The 23,318-nt window shown below is 41.3% G+C and overlaps 1 protein-coding gene across 1 annotated transcript in view; it reads left to right on the top strand.

Moving 5' to 3' along the window:
• Nucleotides 1–23,318, top strand: part of LOC149447462 (synaptotagmin-1-like) — a 348,270-nt gene that overhangs the window by 185,113 nt on the left and 139,839 nt on the right. Inside the window, exon 2 of the mRNA XM_089652580.1 lies at nt 14,203–14,369. Coding sequence (XP_089508706.1) covers nt 14,210–14,369 — 160 coding nt within the window. The 5' untranslated portion in view covers nt 14,203–14,209. The remainder of the gene's footprint in view (nt 1–14,202; nt 14,370–23,318) is intronic.

The following is a 23,318-nucleotide window of genomic DNA, read 5'->3' as shown; positions in this document are numbered from 1 at the left end:
CCCCAGCAGTAATCCCCAGCAAATGTCCAGGCCAACAATCATAACAATCAGCAATAGCCACCACCAAATGTCAAGGCAAGCAAATGGATGGACAGAGACTGCAGACATAGCGCAAGGGATGGACAGAGACTGCGAACATGGCGCAAGTAATGGACAGAGACCACAGACATAGCGCAAGGGATGGACAGAGACTGCGAACATGGCGCAAGGGATGGACAGAGACTGCGGACATGGTGCAAGGAATGGACAGAGACTGCGGACATGGAGCAAGGGATGGACAGAGACTGCAGACATAGCGCAAGGGATGGACAGAGACTGCGAACACAACGCAAGGGATGGACAGAGACTGCGGACACGGCGCAAGGGATGGACAGAGACTGCAGACACGGTGCAAGGGATGGACAGAGACTGCGGACATAGCACAAGGGATGGACAGAGACTGCAGACATAGCGCAAGGGATGGAAAGAGACCACAGACATAGCGCAAGGGATGGACAGAGACTGCAGACACGGTGCAAGGGATGGACAGAGACCGCAGACATGGCGCAAGGTATGGACAGAGACTGTGGACATGGCACAAGGGATGGACAGAGAATGCGGACATAGCGCAAGGGATGGACAGAGACCGCGAACATGGCGCAAGGGATGGACAGAGACCGCGAACATGGCGCAAGGGATGGACAGAGACCGCAAACATGGCGCAAGGGATGGACAGAGACTGCGGACATGGAGCAAGGGATGGACAGAGACTGCGGACATGGCGCAAGGGATGGATAGAGACTGCGAACACGACGCAAGGGATGGACAGAGACTGCAGACGCGGTGCAAGGGATGGACAGAGACTGCGGACATAGCGCAAGGGATGGACAGAGACTGCGGACATAGCGCAAGGGATGGACAGAGACTGCGGACATAGCGCAAGGGATGGACAGAGACTGCAGACACGGTGCAAGGGATGGACAGAGACTGCAGACACGGCGCAAGGTATGGACAGAGACTGTGGACATAGTGCAAGGGATGGACAGAGACTGTGGACATAGCACAAGGGATGGACAGAGACTGCAGACATGGTGCCTGAAATTTACAAACTGTCCCTAAACATACAAATAGTTGGCAACCCGGCATACACACTACATTCACACATGCTACAAACACACATGCTACATACACACATGCTACATATACTGTACATACACTACATACGTCCCACCACCACAGCACTTACCTTCATTGCTCACGTTGCACTAGCTAAAAGAAGGAGGGGCCGGGCGCAATTATCTGTGAGGCTGGCCACACCCCCTCCCATTCACTCACGCTGCCAAGCCTCACAGGTAGTCCCCAATCAGAGCGCCGGGACAGAGCTGATGGGGGAGGAGGGAGAGGAGAGGAGGAGTGATCTGTCTTGACGTTTCTCTGTTCAGAAGTACAAGAATTGTGGTGCTGGCAGCCAAGGGACACACAATCCGGGAATATTTCCTATTTTCGGGACAGAGCCCAGGACGAAATCCGGCCATGACAGGGCTTTAAAATCTGGGACGGTCCCGGGCAATCCATGACAGTTGGCAACTATGCATATGCAGTTTGTATCTGACTGCAAATATAAATTGAACTGAATTTACACCCCTTGAGGGTTAGTGAATGATGTGAATGTTCAATATATATGTGTAAAGCACTGCGTAAATTGACCGCGCTATATAAGTACCTGAAATAAATTTACCTGAAAGGTCATACATTTGTAGAACTATTGGAGTCCAGCATGGCTGAGTAGTGACTGATTACACTGACTTCCTTGAAAAGTGTGTCAGTTTGCTGAGAATGGCCATGTAGTTAGGAGAAGATGTACTTCAGGGATGAACTGCACTAAGAAAATTACAGATATACTGGCCAGAATATGATATTTGGTGCAATGGTCTAGACTACGTAACATACTGTACATTATAACATATACAGTATAGCAGTCAGGACTGTGTGGTCAGTGTGGCGGTGTAATACGTAACATAGTAGAGTGAAAAGGTCAGGAACTTATGGAGTGCAGGGGTAGGACTATGTACATTAGTTGTTACGTGTGCTCCCTTCGTCTGGTAGTCAGTGCTCAGTGTGACCCCATAAATTGATGGTCAGCATGCCCATTTACACTAGCAGTCAGTGCTTGGTGTACACCATTACATTGGTTGTCAGTGTACCCCTCCTACATTAGTGGTTAGGACACAGTGAGCCCCCTTGCTTTTATGATCAATATGCCTCCTTACATTGTTGGTCAGTATGCCTCCCTTATATTATATAGAACCACTTTCAGGGTCTAGAATCCTGCCAAATAAACTGCGGACATGCCCACTGAATGGACCATAGAATGTGTAAAGAAATGTTAACTGGGAGAAGCCCAAATGGGTAGAGGCCGTTAAGGAAACAGAATCCTCTTTGGGGCTACTATCTTTCCCAGCCATAATATTTGGTACTTCTGTGATCCAAGAGTGGATATTGTTTGCCCTACAAGAGCTGCGTGGTTATTTGCAAACAGAGTCTCATAGGAGGATGGGATAAAGCCTCCCAGATAGGGGAGGTGGGAAGACACCGAATGCTAAGGAAAGTTATCTTTAAAGGAAAGTTTAGACTTGTGGCTGTTTTTTTAGCAACCACTTAAACTGCAAAGGCAGTGAACAGGGTGTTCAAAAGTAAGCATCGCAAGCACGAAAAAACAGTAATTTCTGTCCAGTTTGCAGCAGTGCCATCGGCAAACTTGACCCATTCAAGCAAATGGAGAAGTGCCACAAATTTCTCACATCTGCGTGCTACATATGTGGTTGCAGTGCATAGGTGCAGCAACTATGAAGTTAAAACAGGATGCGAAGAGGTGTCACATTGCTTCCTAACCTCCTGTCAAACGCCTCTGAAAACTGACTGCAATTCAGAGGCATGGCAAGCTTTTGAAAATAAAAACATAACCACAGATATTAGGAAATAAAATAAGGTGTGCTTAATAAATAAATTGGTAAATATATAGATTTTTTTAAATAAGACTGCATCCACAGATTTTGTTTTAGACTGGAGTTCTTAGTCTAAGCTAAATTATTTTACAGTGCAAAAATTAAGGTCTGTATGTGGGTCAGTGTTAGTCTAAAGTACCTAATAAGGCTTCAATTAAATGTGAATTGTGTGAATTGAGTTATTGATCTCATGATTTCAATTATGACCCAAGTATATTCTCCTATTACGTTCCAACTTACATAGGTCGATGCTCCTCAGTCGGAGAGCAGCAGCTGTGGCCTAGTGTGTGGTTGACATGTTTGTGCCTGGACGTCTGGTAGCAGACAGATATACACCTAAGGGATTTACCAATCCAAAAATAGTCTGGCATATCAACACTTTCTCTGCTGGAATAGTAACAGCCTTCCAGATAAGATTAAGTGTAATATTTGTCAGAGACTGAGGATAAAGACATGATGACTACTAAGAAGCATAGGCATGAAGAACACATATCAGGATCATTCAATGTGGCCCTCGCCTAAAAATTATACTGAAACCAATTACTTTGAAATGGTCAAAGCCACATTTTTTGAGCCAATTAACAGTATATTTACAGCATTCCATTGTAATAGCAAACATTAACATTATCAAGTTAGGCAAAACCCATGTTACAGATGAACTAGCAGCTCTGCTAAATGCCTGTCTTAACTATAGGTTCTGGACAGGCATCCAGTTAATCAAAGGCCCCAGGACGGCAAACAAGAGATATTGTGAAACTGATTTCAGGGTAGAACCCACCAATAGAGCCATACCAATCAGAAACAATTTATAGAGTGGTGGGAACGTTCCAAGAGACTAGAGGATGTTCAAGTTACGTAATCACCCTCCAATCCCCGTTCACATTTTATACATTCTTAAAAAGGACCCCAATTCCCACCCATTAATCCATATTTTAACCTTTATGTTCTCCAATTTAAGCTACGCCTATGAGAAGCCTTCCTATTTCTATCTGTTTATTGCAGTTTTGGACAATAGAACAAACAGTTACAGTTTGGTAAGAATAACATATGCAGCAAAGCATCAGTGGATTATCTAAAAAAACTTTGCAGGGAAATTGTCACTTACAAATATGACAGTAATATGATCAGCAGTAGTGAAGGTCAAATTCCAGCTTGGATAATATAAGTAATAGAGAATAGCCTCAGGTAAACCATTATGATTAACTTGGTAACCCCAGTCCCAGTCGTTCTCACTCAGACTGGGAAGAAGGAGGTCTTATAACAAATATGGTGTAACCTAGGGATGCACCGATACTGAAACAGGTATTGGTGTCGATACTGAGGAATATCATGAGTACTCATACTCATGAAAATACTCCCGATACCTTAATCGATACTTTGCAATGCGATTTGCGTTAATGGATGCAAATTGCACCGCAAAGAGTAGCATGCGATTTGAACAGGAATGCGATTCCTGACTAAATCGCATGCAGTTTCCCCACTGCTCCTGTGTGAACCCAGTCTTGTCTTAGCCCGAGTTCACACAGGAGCGGTGCGGGAAACCTCCCTGCAGGCATCCCGTGCTGAGTCTCAGTGGAAGGAAAGGAGAGAAAACAGTGGGGATTTAAAATCCCCGCCACTTTCTTTCCTCTTTCAGCAATCACAGTTCTGGCTAGAGGACTTTTGATTGGTCAGCACCATCACATGGACGGTGTTGACCAAGCAGATCCTGCCTAGCATTGGTACTCATAATTCCTGGCACTCATACTTGCCGATAAAAAAACAGTATTGGTGCATCCCTAGCAACCATATTTGTGTGAACTGTATGCAACAGCGAGTAACATTATTGTAAATAACTGTTATCATACTAGTTTAGATAATAACAAACAAAAAAAAGGAAAAGAAAAGGAAAAGGAAAATAAAAGAATATCATACAAGTTTAGATAATAACAAATAGAAAAAGGAAAATAGAAAGAACAGGAAAAGGAAAAGAAAAGAATGTCAAGAGAAGTTAGGGTCGCACTCCCCAGGCTTCCATCTTTTATTGAGAAATATTGAGGTTGATTTACTATTGGCAAAAAGACTGTGCACTTTGCAAGTGCAGTTACACTCTGTAGATGCAGTTGCGCTCATTTTGCCCAGAGCTTAGTAAATGTGGTAAGCCCCTGCCGATTTCCATCATCCAATCATGTGCAAGCAAAAATGCTTTGTTTTATTACCACATTTACATTTACTAAGAAAAAAAGAGTGCAGCTGCACTTGCAAAGTGCACAGTCTATTTGCCATTAGTAAATCAACCCCATTTCACCCATAGTTGTCACGTCTTGTTAAATTCATTTTGGTTGTTATGGAGGGAGCATGCTAATTTTCCATTAATCATGATCCAATTCAGTTTTTGTTTACCATAGTCAGTTGTTATCATCGACTGGTTCCAATACTGAGCTATATATTAAGTAACTCTATAGTTTAGAAATGCAACTCTTCACCAGGTCCCTAATTTTACAGGAGCTTTCAAATAACATCAGAGATAAAGGACAAGTGACTGTTTTATGTTTATCCCTGGGGTAGGAGGGAATATGGCTGAATCTGACCTTTTCTGAAGAAACAGTTGCAGTTTGCTTTTAAAGTAATCCAGGGATTGTAAAATAAGAAATTTCCTATTCATAACAAGCCTTTCTTAACCCACCAATGGAGGAGGTATGGGGATTGTCCTGGAATACATTCTGGATTATGAAATAAAGGAGACAAAGGCTTCTGGAGTGAGCAGAGCTTTTTTTGTCAACTTATGTTATCCCATGTAGCCAAGGAATATGACAAAGTAGGACATAATATTGAAGGACGCAACCTACTAGGAATCCACGTCAGAGCTGCTATAAAGCCTACAGAGCAGAATAATACCTCCATATCAATAAGGTGTGGAGTATCAATTGGGAATTTTGTGCTGCCTGGTGATAAATACTGAGATTAGGAATTCCCAGAGCACCCTTTGGAAGTGTATACCATGGATCTATTGATTCTAAAGGTTGGTTCCCCTATATAAAACTATCAATGCCCTACTAAAGTTTCATCAGCTGTGTCTTAGGGATTACAATTGGGAGGTTTCTGAAAAAATTTAGAAGTACATTCACCTTTCCTGAGTGGATCCTACCAAACCAGTAAGGGCTTGAACTGGACCATCCGGCCAAATCCTCCAAAATTATACCATGCCTTTGAAAGCTAAGACTCTCCTTTACTATACATAGCTCAAGGGGACCTAGAAATACATTTTTAATAGATGCATTATTTAAATTTTTCCAGAGGTACTAAATATCTAAAGCTGTTTCTTGTAATATCCAAGATTATGCATTAAATCATCTTAGTATATTTTTACGTTGAGGAGAACATTAAGGAGGGACAATAATCTGTTATGTACAGTGTTACAGTTATATATCAGTATACAAACGTTTTCATGTGCTGTGTTATTTTTTAATGTGTATTGTTTTGTGTTCCAATAATTTTTATTTAGATTCTTTTTAAATTGCAAAACCAAGACAAACACTCCAAACCTGGCTATATATGTCTAAAGCTAGATATTGAAACAGAATGTCTCATCATTTTAGAATTATTACAAAATAATGGAACACAGTGACCAGTATAATTTTTAAACCATATGGGATAAGTAAAAAACTTTGGTTACAGTAAACACAGGTGGTGGAAGCTCAGCTAGAAATAATGCTCTGACAGACCTACTAATTACAAATAACACAGAGCTGATTGCGGATGTGGAAGGGATAACTTAGGAAACCATGATCACAGAGTAATTACGTTTGCTCTAAATTATAGGAAAAGTAGACACGAGGGTAAGAGCATACATTATATGCAAGAAATATCAACCAAGCCAAGTTTTAAAGCTGCTGTCCATACTACATGACAATCAATGAGATCAAACTCTTGCAACAAAGAATATTGAAGAAAAGTGGGGATATGTTAAAGCGGTTGTAAAGGCTCAAGGTTTTTTACCTTCATGCATTCTATGCATGAAGGTAAAAACCTTCTGTGTGCAGCAGTGCCCCCAGCCCCCTCAATACTTACCTGAGCCCCATAGCAATCCATCAATGTGCACAACAGCCTCGGCTGTCCTGGGTCTCTGCCTTCATATTGACTGAGACCGCAAGTGGTAGCCTTGGCTCCCACTGCTGTCAATCACAGCCAGTCAGCCAATGAGGAGAGAGAGAGGGGGTGGGGCCAAGCTAAGCAGACTAATAACTTTACAACAAAATATAACAAATGTAAAAGAAGACCGTAAGAAAGAGTGAGGTAGGCATCTATATGGCAGATATGGTTTAATATTGAAAAATATAAGGTAATGTACTTGGGAGCCTAAAATGATAGTTACACTCTAGAGGGAGAACCTCTGGGGAAATCAATGGGAAGATGGGTAAATGATCTGGGGTCCTTGTAGATCACAGACTGAGCAATAGCATGCAATGTCAAGATTCAGCAGGAAAGGCAAGCAGACTCCTATCATGAATTTTATGTATGTTTACTCAAAAGATAAAACTATATTTCTAACACTTTACAAAACCACATCTTAACCATATCTTGAGTGTGCCATCCAGTTTTGTCCAGAGAAGGGCAACAAAGCTAATAAGGGGGCTGTAGATCCTTAGTTATGAGGAACGGTATCGCAATATACACTATACTATAATAATATAATCACAATATAAAAGTCTTTAAATGGTGACTCTAGCATTGGGAGAAAATCTTAGTTCTAAGATAAGATAAGAAGATAGACGGCCACACACGGGCTGAAAAGTGGTTCAGTATTAAACTACGTAAGGGGTTCTTTACTGTTAGAGCAGTAAGAATCTGGAGCTTTCTTCCACAGTGGTGTCAGTGGGGAGTGTAGATACATTAAAAAAATGTTTAGATGTAGTTTTAGTGAGCTCAATGTGTAGGGATATTGAAAATGGTAGTGACATACACACACACACACGGTGACCTGGATGGACTGGTATCTTTATTCAACCTTACCAACTATACATCTATGTACTCAGGACAGTTAATGCTGTTGTCACGTACCTGATGGGAGACTGAAATTATGAGGTTAGCCTAACTTGTGTCACTAGCCCTGACCCCACTGGAGTTGGAACAGAGGGAGTCTAGGACCAGGGGGACAAGGGCACCAGTAGTTGTTGTTTGCAGCTCTTGCAGATAATGACCTTGGAAGACTGATGATCTTCTGATTCAGGCACAGTAGTAACAAGCAGAGCAGGTCTTGTAGATTGCCAGGCGTGCACCAGAGCAAGGCAGGTAGTGAGGGTAAGAGACAGGAGCCGTGTCATAGGAATAGCCAGGGTCATCAACAGTTGGGCAGCACGGTACAGAATCAGAAAGAAAGCCAAGGTTAGGAGCAGAGCCAAAGTCAGGAACCAGTATCAAATAGGAGAGCAATCAGAGTCAGGTCAGGAACAAGCCGGGTCAGCAACAAAGGAATCACACAGGAACAAGCAGGACACGGGGGAGCTGAAGACCAGTCAGCATCTAACATGGGCAGAGACACTCTTTAAATAGGCCGTCTGGCACCAATCTTCGCTGTGCGTGTGCACGTGCATGATCGCGCATTTCTGCACCCATGTGCACAACCGACAACTCTTCTCCGGGAGTTCCTATGTGCATGCGCATTTCTAATCACGATTCGTCTTGCCGGAAATCCCTTACAGCTGTCCAAATTGGGATTGGGGGAGGATGGTATGTACGGGTATTACTGTGTCCAGCAATAACACTTCTGCCTTCGAATGGCACCAACTCAACCTTGAGAAGAAAAGGCAGTAGAAGTGAAGATACAACATTAGGTTGTAGTTACAGGAGGAGATGTGATATCCAGGCAATTGTGACAATTTCTTATGCAGCCATTTAACATGAAGATGAGCAGGGGAAAGTTAGATTTTTTTAAGTCTTCTAGTTTTTTTCCCAGGGTTTTCCCAGGCCCTTTAGATACTTCAAACTAGGATATCATATACCTATCATTAGAATTACCTTGTTTTTCCACAGTCATACCAAATTTATTTTAAAGTGTCCAATTCATGGCAACCCTAGAATCACAGTATGCAGGTGGGTTTGTGGTAGATATGTTAATTAAGTAGGATGGAATTAGGTACTTGTGCAAAAGAACAGGGGTCAGCAACCTTTTCTACAATGTGTCATGTTCACAAGCTTTAGATAACTGGCATGTCTGTAAAAAATAGTGTGTAGTCTTAGTTTTGTTTTCAATTTTAGCACTCATAGTTGTACTCCTAATGGCAGGTTAAATGTGTAGTTGTGATATAATGATTAATGAGTTTAGCTTGCTATTAGCGGTACAACTGTGAGCTCAAAAATTGATTAACTCCTGGACACACAAAACATGTTTAGACCCAATGCATGCACTTCAGATCTCAGACCAACCCCAATGCCTACAGTTCAGACTTCAGGTAAGCCCCAATGCATTCGCTTCAGACCTCAGATCAGCCCCAAACACCGTACCTTTAGGAACTCAGGGTACCACTGTAGGCCTGTGCGTGGGCATCCTTGGCACAGCACATTGATGTCCTCAGTTGCCTGCGGCCTTTCAGTGGGTTGTTTAAGCACCTATAAAAGTAATCAAAACCTGACATAAATACGGTTGGGAACAGGGAGAGATCATGCTGATTGATCAAGGAGGCTGCAAATGATTTTATCCAAAGACAAAGAAAATGGTCAGTGAAGCCATGTACCAAGATCAATAGATTATTTTTTATATATTACAACAGGTATCAACTACTGTAGTGCCTTGATATACATATTATGCTACAGAAAGCATAATCATAAGGTGTGCAAGATGAGACACTACCACGTGTTTCAGTGCCAAACTGGGAAGAAGAGCTTGCTCCCACTGCTGTCAATCACAGCCAGTGAGCCAATGAGCAGAAAGTATCTTATGGACGTATAGAGCAGGGCTCGGGAGTGAGCATGCTGCAGTGCGCTGATAGCAAGCAGTTTGTTATTGAGGGCACTGTTTATGGCGGAGGGGCCAGGAATGCAGGCAGGGGGCCAGAGAAGAAAAGGATCAGGGCTGCTTTGTGAAAAACCACTGCACAGATCAGGCAAGTATGACATGTTTGCTTTAAAAAAAAAAGAACATTTAACCTCCCTGGCGGTATTCCCGAGTGTAGCTCGGGGTTAACTATCAGTACCAGAAGCAGTAACCCCGAGCTACACTCAGGAATACCCTGCAGCATTGTTCTGGGATTCCCTCTTGGACTTACCTTGTCCTTTGTTCCCACGATGTCCCCCCTGCAGTGTCCCCAGCCGATGCCGGCATCTGTCTTCCGGGTTTCAGTCCCTGCGAGCGTCGGGACGTACGGGGGACAGAACCGGCGGGAAATTTAAAAATGTTAAAAAGTGACATTCACTCAATAACTAAAATCACATAGTAAAACATTACTGTATCAAAGCATTTCACATACATTTTGTCCCTAGTGCTTTGTCCTGTGCCCTGCCTGCATTTTTACTGTTCTTTCTGCCTTGAAACTGAGAAATGTCCATGGCATCCAAAAAGCATCCCTTTAGGTCAAAAGCGGTTTTAGACCAGCTAGAGAACAGCGATAGTAAATTAGAACCACTTGCAGAATTGAGTGATAATGATTTGTGGGGAAATTCATCATCAGACACTGAAAACGATTCTGCGACTGAGCTCACTGATGTGCGAACTTGGCACTCTATTTCAAAATTCAGTGTTTTTGGTTTGATTATATTATTGAATTGAATGTATTATTATATTATTTTTTATGATTATTTATTATATTATAATTTATGATTTCGTGTTTCAAATTTTATCATACCCAGGATGATTACTAGACTCTTGTTCGGACAGATTTCAGTGAGTTATTCCCAAACATTACAGGCCTACAATAAAACAACTACATATTTCCATGCAAAAAAAATGTACCGCTTTGAGCACAGAAATATTGACATAATCATACCGCTAGGGAGGTTAATATCACTTTAACTCCATGCGAGAAAAGAGTAATTGTTCTCATTGTGGCTTATTTCTCCTACCCTTTTTCTCTGTCCAGCTCCGCAGACTCTTCCAGGAGTCACATCCATTCTGTGGAAAATGCTCTTCTCTGACCCTTGCTTCGCTACTAAGTGACATTGGGGTCGGAGAAAGGAGTCACATTGCCCTGCGGGGGACTCAAGCAAATGACAATGAAAGTCACCAACTACAGTAGAGGTGCAGTGCTAGAACAGAAGGAGGGTAGGAGACATGGGCCACCAAAGAGGTGAATAAAATGGCAGTTGGAATTCTACGTATATTTTTTTAGAGGCTAATATGGTCTCTTTAACTGATGAGTTTTGTGAAACTACAGAACCCTGTAGCTTTGTTTTATTAAAGAAAAAGCTAAAGTTTGTGTTTTATTGCAGTTTTTGATGAGTAACTATAAGGGGGAACTAGTGTGAATATCACAGTTCTCTCTCCTGGTTATTGAGTTAATGTAAAAAAAACAAACCAAAAATAAAGGGGTATATATAATGAGGCCATAAGATGTCTGACTCATCAGTTAAATTGGAGCAAATGATTCTTTGTTATGTTTCTGTGGAAACTTTTCCCCAGTGTGTTCTGAGCTGTAAAACTGGTATGTGTCTCATGTCATGGTGAGCAGGGTCTGTCATTCCATATCTTGGTGGGGGGACAGCTTTGTGTGCTCAGATTTGATATCTTTTGGAAAATTTTTATCCTTAGGTGCATAAATGGATAGTGGGGCTTTAGACTGGTACCTAGTGGCTTCATCTAAACCTAGGCAATTTGTTACCTCTATATCTTTCCATATGATAGTTTAACTAGCTAACATGGAAAACCTGAGTTTGACTTCCATAGATCATGTCTCTCTCTCTCTCTATCCATTCCGTCGTATCCAACCCTTGGCGATTGCATGGACTGTCACTCATAAGCAACTTTTTCCATGAATTCTCTTAGCAATTATTTTTACAGGGTAGGTTGCCAGGTGTTTCCCCAACCCCTACCATGCAGGAGATCCTGCATGGCCAGGGATGAAACTAGGACAATTTAGACATGAGCCAATTAACCTACCAGCATGTCTTTGGATTGTGGGAGGAAACTGGAGTACCCGGAGGAAACCCACGCAAGTACAGGGAGAAAATACAAACTCCATGCAGGAGGCGCCATCGGGAATCAAACCCATGACCCATTTACTGCACGGCAGACGTGCTAACCACTAAGCCACTGTGCCGCCCATAGATCATGTAGGTACAGACAAAAAAAAAATTAAAGATCTCAGTTTGAACATGCATTGAAAAGTGTACAGTTTGTTTACCAAATGCTGAATTAGACTCTTTAAAAAAAAAGGCAGGCTTTTGAACTGGTAAGCAATCCATCTCCAGCTGTGTGAGCTGCTGTGTGTGCTAGGGCTTAAACCCACAACAGTAAGATCAGTTTGTATATGTACTCACTGTGGAATGTAAGGGGTTAATCCTCCGCATTCTGTAAAAAGGCTGTTTGATTCTGTCTTCTCTGATCCTCTCCTTTTATTACTGTCCCTAGTCCATCTGCTGATAGTACAGAGCTCTAGGAGTCACTCTGCACATACTCAGTTTAGTGTGTATTGCTAGATTTTGTATTGTTAGAGAGTTTTTGTTCTTTGGGAGGGTACATGTGATCAGCACAGGCCAAACAGCACTGTTCAGTCAGAGGGTCAGGGAGAATGAAAACTCCTACAAGCTTTAACTAGTGCTCAGCTGGACACTGATAGAAGTCACAAGAATGCTATATACTGCTGGTGAGAAAAGGTATTTGGCAGTCTATATCTACTACAATAATTGCATTTCCATGCTGTGTGTACTGTGGGAGACCGGATATAGTGAATGCAGGGTCCTGGGTTTAGTAATACTTTAAGGAAAGTGGCCTCAAGCCTTGAGACTCCTCATTGTTTAGGGAATTTACCATGTTTAGGTGGTAGCTTGCGTGAGGAACCTGAAAAGGTACTTTAGTATGTGGATCCTCTGGTAGTTTATAACAAATATACCAGTCTAGAAGTTCAGTCAAAGGTAGAAAAAGGCTTGTGCAGAAGCTAGATAGGTTTTCTGGTGTGCAGAGACTAAGGTTCTTCCTATGAATGTTGCACTAGGGCAAAATGAAAAGATCCATCTGTATACTATGCTCTCTTTTCATAGTTAGAAGAGTAGGTGACATAGAACTCACCTATTATGAAGCATGTTCTTTGATAAGTCTTAAAAATATTTTCCTTTTGTCTCCATTAAATTTGATTTGTTCTTTTTCTCTGGCCCTGTTGATTTTCATCTTGAGTGTGACGTTTGGAAGACAACAGGTCACATCTCTCAGTTTGCCATCAATTGGCTTCTTGGGTCTTAATGAGCATTGCACTGAAATTTGAGGCTTTCTGTAAGCAATTGATTTCTAGGTCCCCTTTAACCCTAGCGCTTACTACTTCATCCAACCTCACCAGCATTTCTTACAGATCTGCATGCAATTCCATAATTATCTCTGAGAGGGTCAATTTAGCATAGTCAAAGTAGATCAAAGTCATGTTACCCAGAATAGGTAGCTGATGAGATTGACAGTTCAAGTTGCCTTCCTTTGACCCTGCGTTTTGGCTTAGGGTTTTCTTTCCTTCTTGCTGGGAGGACTGTGAGCCATAATAGAAACCATGTAACTTCATGTACTAAGCCTCTGTGAGTGGAGAATTTGGGGGAATTCTCAGCTTAGTTGCTTTGTGTCAAGTGTTGATCTTGTGTTTTCCTCTATTTGCAGTTAGTAGCTGGCTCATAGTTGTAACATTTTCTCTGTTGTGTAGAATTTGTATAATCATGTTGCCATCTTCCTAGCCTACCAATACACATTTTCAGAATGTAGTCATATCAGAATATATATTTGAGAAAGCTTAACTTTTTTGATTTCCATGCACTGATGCCACAAAGTGGCCATGGCATACACCGTTAAACATATCCTGCAGTACATTTTTCTTCCGTTTTGAAAAACAACAACCATTAAGGTGATTTCCACTTTTACCAACAAGATAATTGCTATTTGCCATTGTGCACTTAGAATGAGTCCTGTAAACAGATTGATATGAGCCATACTTCTTTTTTCCTTCCTCAATTTGTGTGTTAGACAGAATGCATGTGTTACATTAGACAAATAAATTCAATTTTCTCATTTGTTATCCAGCTAATTACTGTTATTACTTTTTTCCTTTCACAGCTCCAGAATGAGCCAGGAGCGTAGATCTGCCGAGTTTGCATCTGAGCAGACAACGCATGCAACAGTCTTGCCGGAGTCCCATCAAAATGGCACAGATATATCAACCAGGCATAATGTCTTCTCCGACATGAAGGACAAATTTATGAATGAACTGAGCAAACTACCAAGTAAGTAGAAGTGATATCTGGTATTTATTTTTCCTGGGATTGTGTGTGCTGAGAATTAGTGTATCTCCATTTGCCCTGGAGGAGAGCTTGAAAAATTGAATTTTTACAACTATATAGCTTCAAAGGAAGTATGAGCTGAGAGAAGACATTAATCACAAGCCTTGCAAAGGCAGATATGCTGAAAGGTTATTGAAGGGGCAAGTAAAAGTGAAAGGTTGAGGTGTTATTTAAATAATTTTAAAGGTCCCTAATGGATTTACAATATGTTCTGATGGAAACAAAGGCTTGGTTTGCTCATCTATCATACAGCAATACAGCAAAGGCCATCCTGAAACTGAAAGTAACTCTGGTGATTTATAAATCCAAAAGAAAATGTTATTTTTCCTTATTGTGCACAGCTGGCATAGAAACCAGTGGGGGAGATTTATTAAAACTGGAGCACTCAGAATCTGGTGCAGTTGTGCATGGTAGCCAATCAGCTTCTAACTACAGCTTATTCAATTAAGCTTTGACAATAAAACCTAGAAGCTGATTGGTCTCAATGAAGAGCTGTACCAGATTTTACACCATGCAATTTTAGTAAATAACCCTCAGTGTCTCAGAAGATTTTGTGACCGCTAGTTTCCACAGAATGAGACCTTTATTATTATTTAAAGCCTAACAACAAGGGTTGCAAAGATCAAATGAATGGGGTCTTATGGAAGTCAGGAGCGAACGCTAAATTCCCTTGCTTTTAGTCTTAATAAGTACTGCTCTGCTAAGTTAACCTTAAAGTCCAGTTATCACTTAGAACTACATTCCAGTTTTGCCACTGCTTGCATCAGGGATGAAGGCTCTTGCAAGGAGTACTAAGGTGGAGTGCTGTGTTTTCAGAAGGCTATGTATAGCACTCTACTGGTACTTCCCACCAGCCACATTCTGCCTGAATTCCATAGGGAGGCACAGAGACCCATTCATAACATCACTGGGTCAAAACTATGGTATAAAAACATAAATGTTTTATTTAAAAATGTGATCAGCATGTTGATGAGGGGCGAGGAAGTAATCAGCAAAGGCAAAATATAAGCAGATTAAACTTCAGCCCTTAATAGTCCAGTGTCCAGGGGCGGACTGACAACTCATGGGCCCCCGGGCAATAGGGGATCATGGGGCACCTATGTCCTTGCCCAAACTCAAAAAAGCCTATGAAAAAGGTACCAGGGGCATCTCATGGGGCCCCCTACTGACCCCAGGCCCTTGGGCAGTGCCCGAGTTTCCAAATGGTCAGTCCGCCCCTGCCAGTGTCATAAGTCTTCGTATAGATTATTTAACCTTTTGACTCCGCCCGCACTGCTCAGCATGTTGGCCTTAACGGCGAGTGGCTGCATATATGCTGCCCTGTTAAAACGACTTACCGTGCTGCAAATGTGATCCCTGCATGCTCCCAGCACAGTAGCCAGTGGTAATCAGTAAACTCCCCAATCATACTTGTGATTGGGAGCTTTCCGATCATGTGACCGCTGTGACAGCCAATCACAGCGGTCACTTAACCCGAAGGCCCACCTCCCAGCTTTTAGAACCCTTAAAGGGCTGGGAGGTGGTTGGTGCCACGGGGTTAAACCTCTCAAACTACAGAGGAATTCCAAGGATCATGGGGAGGGTGGAGGAGCGTGTGGGGAGTAACAACAGAATCACGGAAGTAGTGCACCAATTTATAATAAAGTCTAACTTCCTAATAATGCTGATATGGTAAAGTGGAACTGAATTGAAATTATAAAAATTGTTAGCAAGTATAGTTTTATGACAGAAGAGACTCGGAATGTCTCGCACCGTATGCCATAAAATTCCTTGCTTTTCCAGCTGTCACTACTTGCACTTTTTACCATGTAACTGTATCTAAAAAAAACACCAGATCTTTGCAAACTGACAATCTTGACAATCTACAGCAGGTATAACAGAAAAGATAAATAATAATGTTTGCAAATGTTAGTATCTCATATAAAATGTTCTACATGATGGGAAAGTGGATTTATAATTTAAATTGCTCCTCTGTATCATCACAAATTGGCAGAGAAAGAACAATGCAAATGTCCAAAAACATATAAATAAATGAAGCTTCACACTGTCAGTCTTGCTTTGACACATTAGCTGCTTGGCTCTAGGAATGGGATGCATTGTAAACACATGAGACTGACAAGCTTTATGCTTTTAATAATTTAACAATACAATCCCAGTTAATATGGCTTCTACTGAGCACTGATTTGAATTACTTCCAGTCATTAAGAATTGATGACAGCAAAACACACATGTTCAATGCTCGCTCTGCTGTTGTTTTCACCCTTATCTTTTTCACCAAAATGAATAATGTATAGAGGAGGAGAAAATAATAAACCAATAAGGGAAATATAAGAACTGATGTGTGGATATTGGTACAAATGTGGGAATGGAAGGTAATGTGTGGATCTCTTTATTAAACTTATTGCAGGCCACTATTACTATTGTTTCCCAACTTGTACTTCATGGTATACCTGGTATGGTGTTTCTTACCACCAATATCTTCAGATGTGTTTTATCAAACTTGAAATACTCAAAAATAAAATAAATAAATGGAAACAATAAAGATTCATATAGAATATGGGTAATGTCAGCATTAAATGAGAATCTCATTTTATAATATATTTGTAAACAATATGAAATTGATTAAACAACCATCTTAAAATGTATATATTCATGTGTGACGATTCATGGAAAGAAAAAAAAAAGAGTTTTTTCAGGAGCTGGAGAGAATTTATTGAGAGGACGTTTGACAGAATAATGTCTTACTTCTGGTACACAGAATGGAATGCAGAAGCGCGATTGTGAAATATCTTGGGGGCCCTAAATGTGAGCACTTAAAAGTGGAACTTCACTCTCCCAATCAACATTGATGATTTTTGTTCCTCATGCTTCTAGCATTAGTATAATTATATCATAATTACATGATTTAAGTTTTTTTTTTTTTTTCAACATTTCGTCAGTTACTTCCTGGTTTCCAGGCCTAGGCAAATGATGTCATACATCCCAGGGGTCTTCAGGGGCGGGAGGAGGGATTTTCTCAGATAAGCACACTCTTCTGCTTGTATACTTGAACTAAGGGCAGATGGATTCCAGGAAGCAAATGCTACATTAATCATCTGCCCTTACCCACGGCCAGAAATGCTAGGAGGTGTTTTTCAAATGTTCCAGAACCTTTTTTGGGTGTTGCGCGTCCCGCAATTTTGTTTGCGCGATCGTAGTGTGCGGGAAAATGCGCCACGATCACGATAAAAACGTCCTGCATTTTCAGCTGCTATTGAAATGAGTGGCACCTGAAAATACAATTGTGTGTTTTCAAACTTCTACAGTGAGTTTTCAAATCGCAGGCAGAATCAGAATTTGAAAAAACCTAGTGTGAATGGAGGCTTAGTGAACTCTATTTTTTGGTATAATCATTATTATAATTATTATTTTGCTGCACTGACACCAGTTCTGTTTTTTGTTTGCTTGCACTGATACCAATCCAGTTTTCTTTTTTTTTGTACTTTTTTTTATTGCACTGACACTAGTCCTGAGGATATTTTGCTACACTGACACCAATCCTGATTTTTGTTGCTGAGTTGACAGTAATCAATTTTTTCTGCACTGAGAACAATCCTGCTTTTTTTCCTGGGGGTATGTAATGCACCAACACCAATCCTGGGTTTTCTTTTCCTGCACTGAATCCAATCCTTGTTTTTATTTTATTTTTCTGCACTGACATCAACCAATCCTAAAAATACTTTTCTGCCTTGACACCAACCCAGGGGTGGACTGACAACTCATGGGGCCCCCGGGCAATAGGGATCATGGGGCCCGTGTCCTTGCCCAAACTCAAAAAAGCCTATGAAAAAGGTACCGGGGGCATCTCATGGGGCCCCCTACTGACCCCGGGCCCTCGGGCAGTGCCCGAGTTTCCAAATGGTCAGTCCGCCCCTGCACCAACCCTTAGGGTTTATTATTACAGCTGCTGACAACAATGTTTGGGGTTGTTATTACAGTCATTGACACCAAAGTTCAAGGTTATTATTGCAGTCACTAACACCAATGTTCAAGATTTTTACTGCAGTCACGGACACTGATGTCTATAGGTCTTCAAACTCAACAGAAAACCTTGCTGTTCATTTATTACTATTGTTCCAGTTACAAATGACATAATAAACATTACGTTTCATGATTGATTGAGAATGTGAAATAGACATTTTGATTTTTATATCTGGCATTCTTAGATTTTTCTTCACACTTGGCTCAGAAGATTGCCTCCCCCTTGCCTTTGAATAGCTTTCATTCACAAAGTTGCATTAGTTATTTTTCTTAGTTGATTTGTTATAATACAGTGTAAATTGTTTTCACAACAAAACAAGCAATACAGCATATGCTCGTTAAAGTGATTCTAAAGCCTAAACATTTTTAACCTTAATGCATTCCTTGCTGATGTTTAGGCATCAGCATTCCCTCTCCCTCTCTTTTACTTACCTGAGCCCTCATTTGATCTAGCACCGTGCACGTCTGCAGCTCTTCTCTTCCTCACTTCCGTATCTCGCTGGCTTGCTGGGGTACAGGGAGCCATTAGCTCCCCATGCTGTCAATCAAAGCCAGTGATGAGGGAGCATCAATGGACATAGCAGCAGGGCTCGGGAGCGAGCAAGTACGAGTGCCCCCATGGGAAGCAGCTTCACATGTGGGCACTGGACAGGGAGGAGGAGCCAAGAGCAGTAGCAGGGGACCCAAGAAGAGGAGGTTCATGGCCGCTCTATGCAATTCCATGGCACAGAGAAGGTAAATCATTACAATCACTTTAATAATAGGCTTAACTTAGGCTGAATGGTTTTTTACTTACATAGCTGTATAGTTGGTAAGGTTGAAAGACATCAGTTCATCCTGTTCAACCTCTGGGTTTATGAGAACTACTTCTGAGTAATTCATAATACTGGCATGATTTATAGCTTATAGTTTGGTCAGGTGTGCCAACTAATTCAAAGTGATTGGGGGGAATGGAGTGAAAGCTGATCATGGTGGGAGGGGTGAACCAGGAGCTGATCACAAACCATATAGAAGATGCAGAGTTAGAGCTGACCATGGGCAGGGGGGCAAAAAAGGGCAGGAAGAGTGCCAGCTGATTGTGGACTGGAGGGATATACAGGTAACAGAGTGCTTACTGATTGACTGGGGAACAATAAAAATATAGTGGACATTGATAAAAGCAGGGAATAAAGGAAGGAAAAGAGTGATAGATGACTATGGAATACTGTAAGGGAAGGAAGGGAAGAAGTTGACCACAAGTATGAATAGGATATTGAAGGAAGAGCATGAGCACCTCAATGATTGCGGTTTATTGATTGTTGAGAAGGGACAGTAGAGGCTGAGAATGACCAAGGACCACTGAGTGGGGGAAGAAAAGAAGATGATCATGAAAAGGAAAGATTCAGAGAAGGGATAGAATGGAAGGGCACATTACATCCATTTTTTGGAGGTTTACTATGGCAGCCATGAGGCAGTAGGGATAATTTTAAGAAAAACCTATCTCAAATTTTCACCAGAGGGGGTCAATCTGAGGTTTCCATCTTTTTTTTTTTAATTTCTCTATTTTTCTCAGTTCAAGCAAAATGAACAGAGAGATATTGGATACACTTAACATGAACATTGGCATTGAGCAGGTTGGGAGTAAACATACAAGCATTTTGAAAATACAGACACGTGATGAGAAATGCTACAGAGTAACCTAAGATGTATATTATTTACAGCCTAGACTGTGGGTAGGAATTCTGAATCTAATGTGAAATGTTGATCATAATCCCATTAGAGGACCCAGTCAGATTTTCTACATCCTCTTAGGGAGCTATGAGCTGTCTGTATGCCAGTTATATAAAGGCAAAACATGAACCAACTTGAGGTGCAGATGTTTTCTTTGGGTTGAGAACTAGAGTGTGAAGCAGGAGAAGTGGGAAGAGGGAGAGGATGGGAAAGGTATGAGGTAATAAGACACGTTGCTTCTCCTATGCTGTCTCTTTCAAATAACCCACAGTGCTCTTGAAAAATGCAGAATGCAATAATTTGTAAATCTCATAAATCATATGAAGAAGAAAATAAAGTCATTTTGAAATTGATGGCAGCAACACGTCTCAAAAACAGTTGGGACAGGGCCATGTTTACAACAGTGTAGCATTCCCTCTTCTTTTAACAACACTCTGTAAACTGGGGACTGGGGAGACCAGTTGCTGGAATTTTGAGTGAGGAATGTTGTCCCATTCTTGCCTGATATAGGATTCTAACTGCTCAGCAGTCCTGGGTCTTCTTTGTCGTATTTTCAGTTTCAAAATGTGTCAAATATTTTCAATTGATGAAAGGTCCGGACTGTAGGCAGGCCAGTTAAGCTCCTGGACTCTTCTACTACGCAGCCATGCTGTTGTTATTGATGCAGTATGTGGCATAGCATTGTCCTGCTGAAATATGTAGGCCTTCATTGAAAAATGTCACCTGGATGGGAGCATATGCTGCTCTAATACCTGGATATATCTTTCAGCATTGCTGGTACCTTTCCAGATGTGTGAGGTGCTCATTCCATACGCAGTAATGCGCCCTCATACCCTCAGAGAGACAGGATTTAGAACTGAGTGCTGATGACAAGCCTGAAGGTACCTCTCCTATTTAGTTTGGAGGATGCAGTGCCCATGGTTGCCAAAAAGAATGTCAAATTTCGATTTGTATGACCACATTTTGCAACAGACCGTTTTAAGTGAGCTTTGGTGCAGAGAAGATGGTGGCATTTCTGGATCATGTTCAGATATGGCTTTTTATTTGCATGATAGAGCTTTCTTTACCTTGCACACAGGGGCGGACTGACTATTTGGAAACTCGGGCACTGCCCGAGGGCCCAGGGTCAGTAGGGGGCCCCATGAGATGCCCCTGGTACCTTTTTCATAGGCTTTTTTGAGTTTGGGCAAGGACACAGGGGCCCCATGATCCCCTATTGCCCGGGGGCCCCATGAGTTGTCAGTCCGCCCCTGTCCTACAGTACCAGATCTAATAAAATCTACTCAAAAATTCATGTTGGCCTTGAATCTCTGTCTTGAATCTCTCTCTCTTGTTAGTCTGCCCCTGCTTGCACGTTTGGGTGGCACAGCGAACTGTGTTCAGAGTCAGTGATTTTTCGCAGTATTCCTGAGTCCATGCACTGAGGTCCATCACAGAATCATGTCTGTTTATATTGCAATGCCATGTGAGGGCCAGAAGTTTAAGGGCATCCAATATTTCTTGCGCACAGAGATTTCTCCAGATTCTCAGAATTTTTTGATGATATTATGTACTGTAGATGATGATATATTTAAAGTCTTTGCAATTTTATGTTGAGGAACATTATTCTGAAATTGTTTAACAATTTTTAAACTTAGATTTTCACAGATTGGTGAACCTCTGCCCGTCTTTACTTCTTAGACACTCTGACTTTCTAAAATGCTCTTTTTATACCCAATCATGGTACAGACCTGTTGCCAATTAACCTAATCAGTTGCAAAATGTTCTTCCAGCCCTTCTTTGTTAGTACTACTTACTTTGCCAGCTTTTTGTTGCCCTGTCCCAACTTTTTTGAGCCGTGTTGCTGTCATCAATTTCAAAATTACCTTTTTTTTCTTGAAATTCTGAGATTTGCAAATCATTGCTTTCTGTTTTTATGTAGATTTTACACAGCGTCTCAACTTTTTTGGAATTGGGGTTGTATGTCTGTTTTTACTATTTGTAAGAATATATTGTAAAACAGATATATTACAAGTTTAAAGCCAGCTTAAAAATATAAAATGGACTCAAACCTGCATAGTTTACCCATTAATGATATATAAGAATGAAAAGAAAGAAGGACATTCACTTAATAAAAATAATGAACATTTTAAAAGCAACTTCACTTTTATGGTCACCAACTGTCCAGCAGAGTTTGGTTCATCCCCAGGAATAAATGGGGTCATACTGTGCATAAACAGAAGGAAGAGGAACTGACTAGGATGTTTTTCTTCCAATGGCTTTTTGGCATCAGGCATGACTGCACAGTAAAGATCGCTAGAAAGTAATTCTTTTACTAGGTGGACTGCATTCAGGGATGTGGGATTTATTAAGGGTACTTTATCACCACTGCAAAAGGATGTTCTTGATTGCTCAACAGATATCTCACGGAAGCTCCATCCTAATGACCACCAATAATTAGTACACCAGCACAAAATACTGCCAAAACATGCTGTAATGCCTAGTAACAAGCACAGGAAGAACTATTAAGATTTATTCCACCCAACGCAAATATCTGTGTTTAAAAGCTTAACTGTCTATTGTGAAGAAACTCATTTTCTGGTTTGGGCAACAAAAGTTAACCAAAGTTAAATAATGCCCTTGCTTTAGGTATAGACCATTTATGTACCTCCTGAAGCCTGGCCAAGAGTTAAAGAAATGTTAGAGATCTGCAAGGACATTGCTAAGTCACTCCCAGCCAATCCAAACTCCCTTGCATGTACTCTTTCCCCCTTAGTAGTAGCTTAGAGATCACACATGTGAGGGTTTGAGAGCTTGCTCCTGTTATGGTGGGATGAGCAGGAATGTCTGGGAGTCTTAGCAATGTCCTAGCAATAAGGCATGATGGAGTAGAGGCCATCTCCAGGAGTTCATCAGCCATGCTTTAGGAGGTACATAAAAGGCCAACAACTATAGCAAGGCCATTATTCAACTTTAATCAAAGCAGCACCGTTTGTTTTTACATACAGATGCCCCTTAACTGCATAGGCGGTTTTTGGTAAAGGTGAACTAACCCCTTAATAATATGTTCATCTGAAGCTACATATGATTTTCTAAAAATGTAAACGCAAGACAAATCGCACTGGCCTAGTGTAAGCTACCAGTTTTATTATTGAAATGAAATGTAAATGTGATACACTGACA

Source organism: Staurois parvus, unplaced genomic scaffold, assembly GCF_062004578.1.
Source record: "Staurois parvus isolate SC_StPar_1 unplaced genomic scaffold, SC_StPar_1.0 ptg000686l, whole genome shotgun sequence".
Lineage (NCBI taxonomy): Eukaryota > Metazoa > Chordata > Amphibia > Anura > Ranidae > Staurois > Staurois parvus.
Note: the sequence above shows the minus strand (reverse complement) of the source record. Positions and strands in the feature narration are given on the sequence as shown.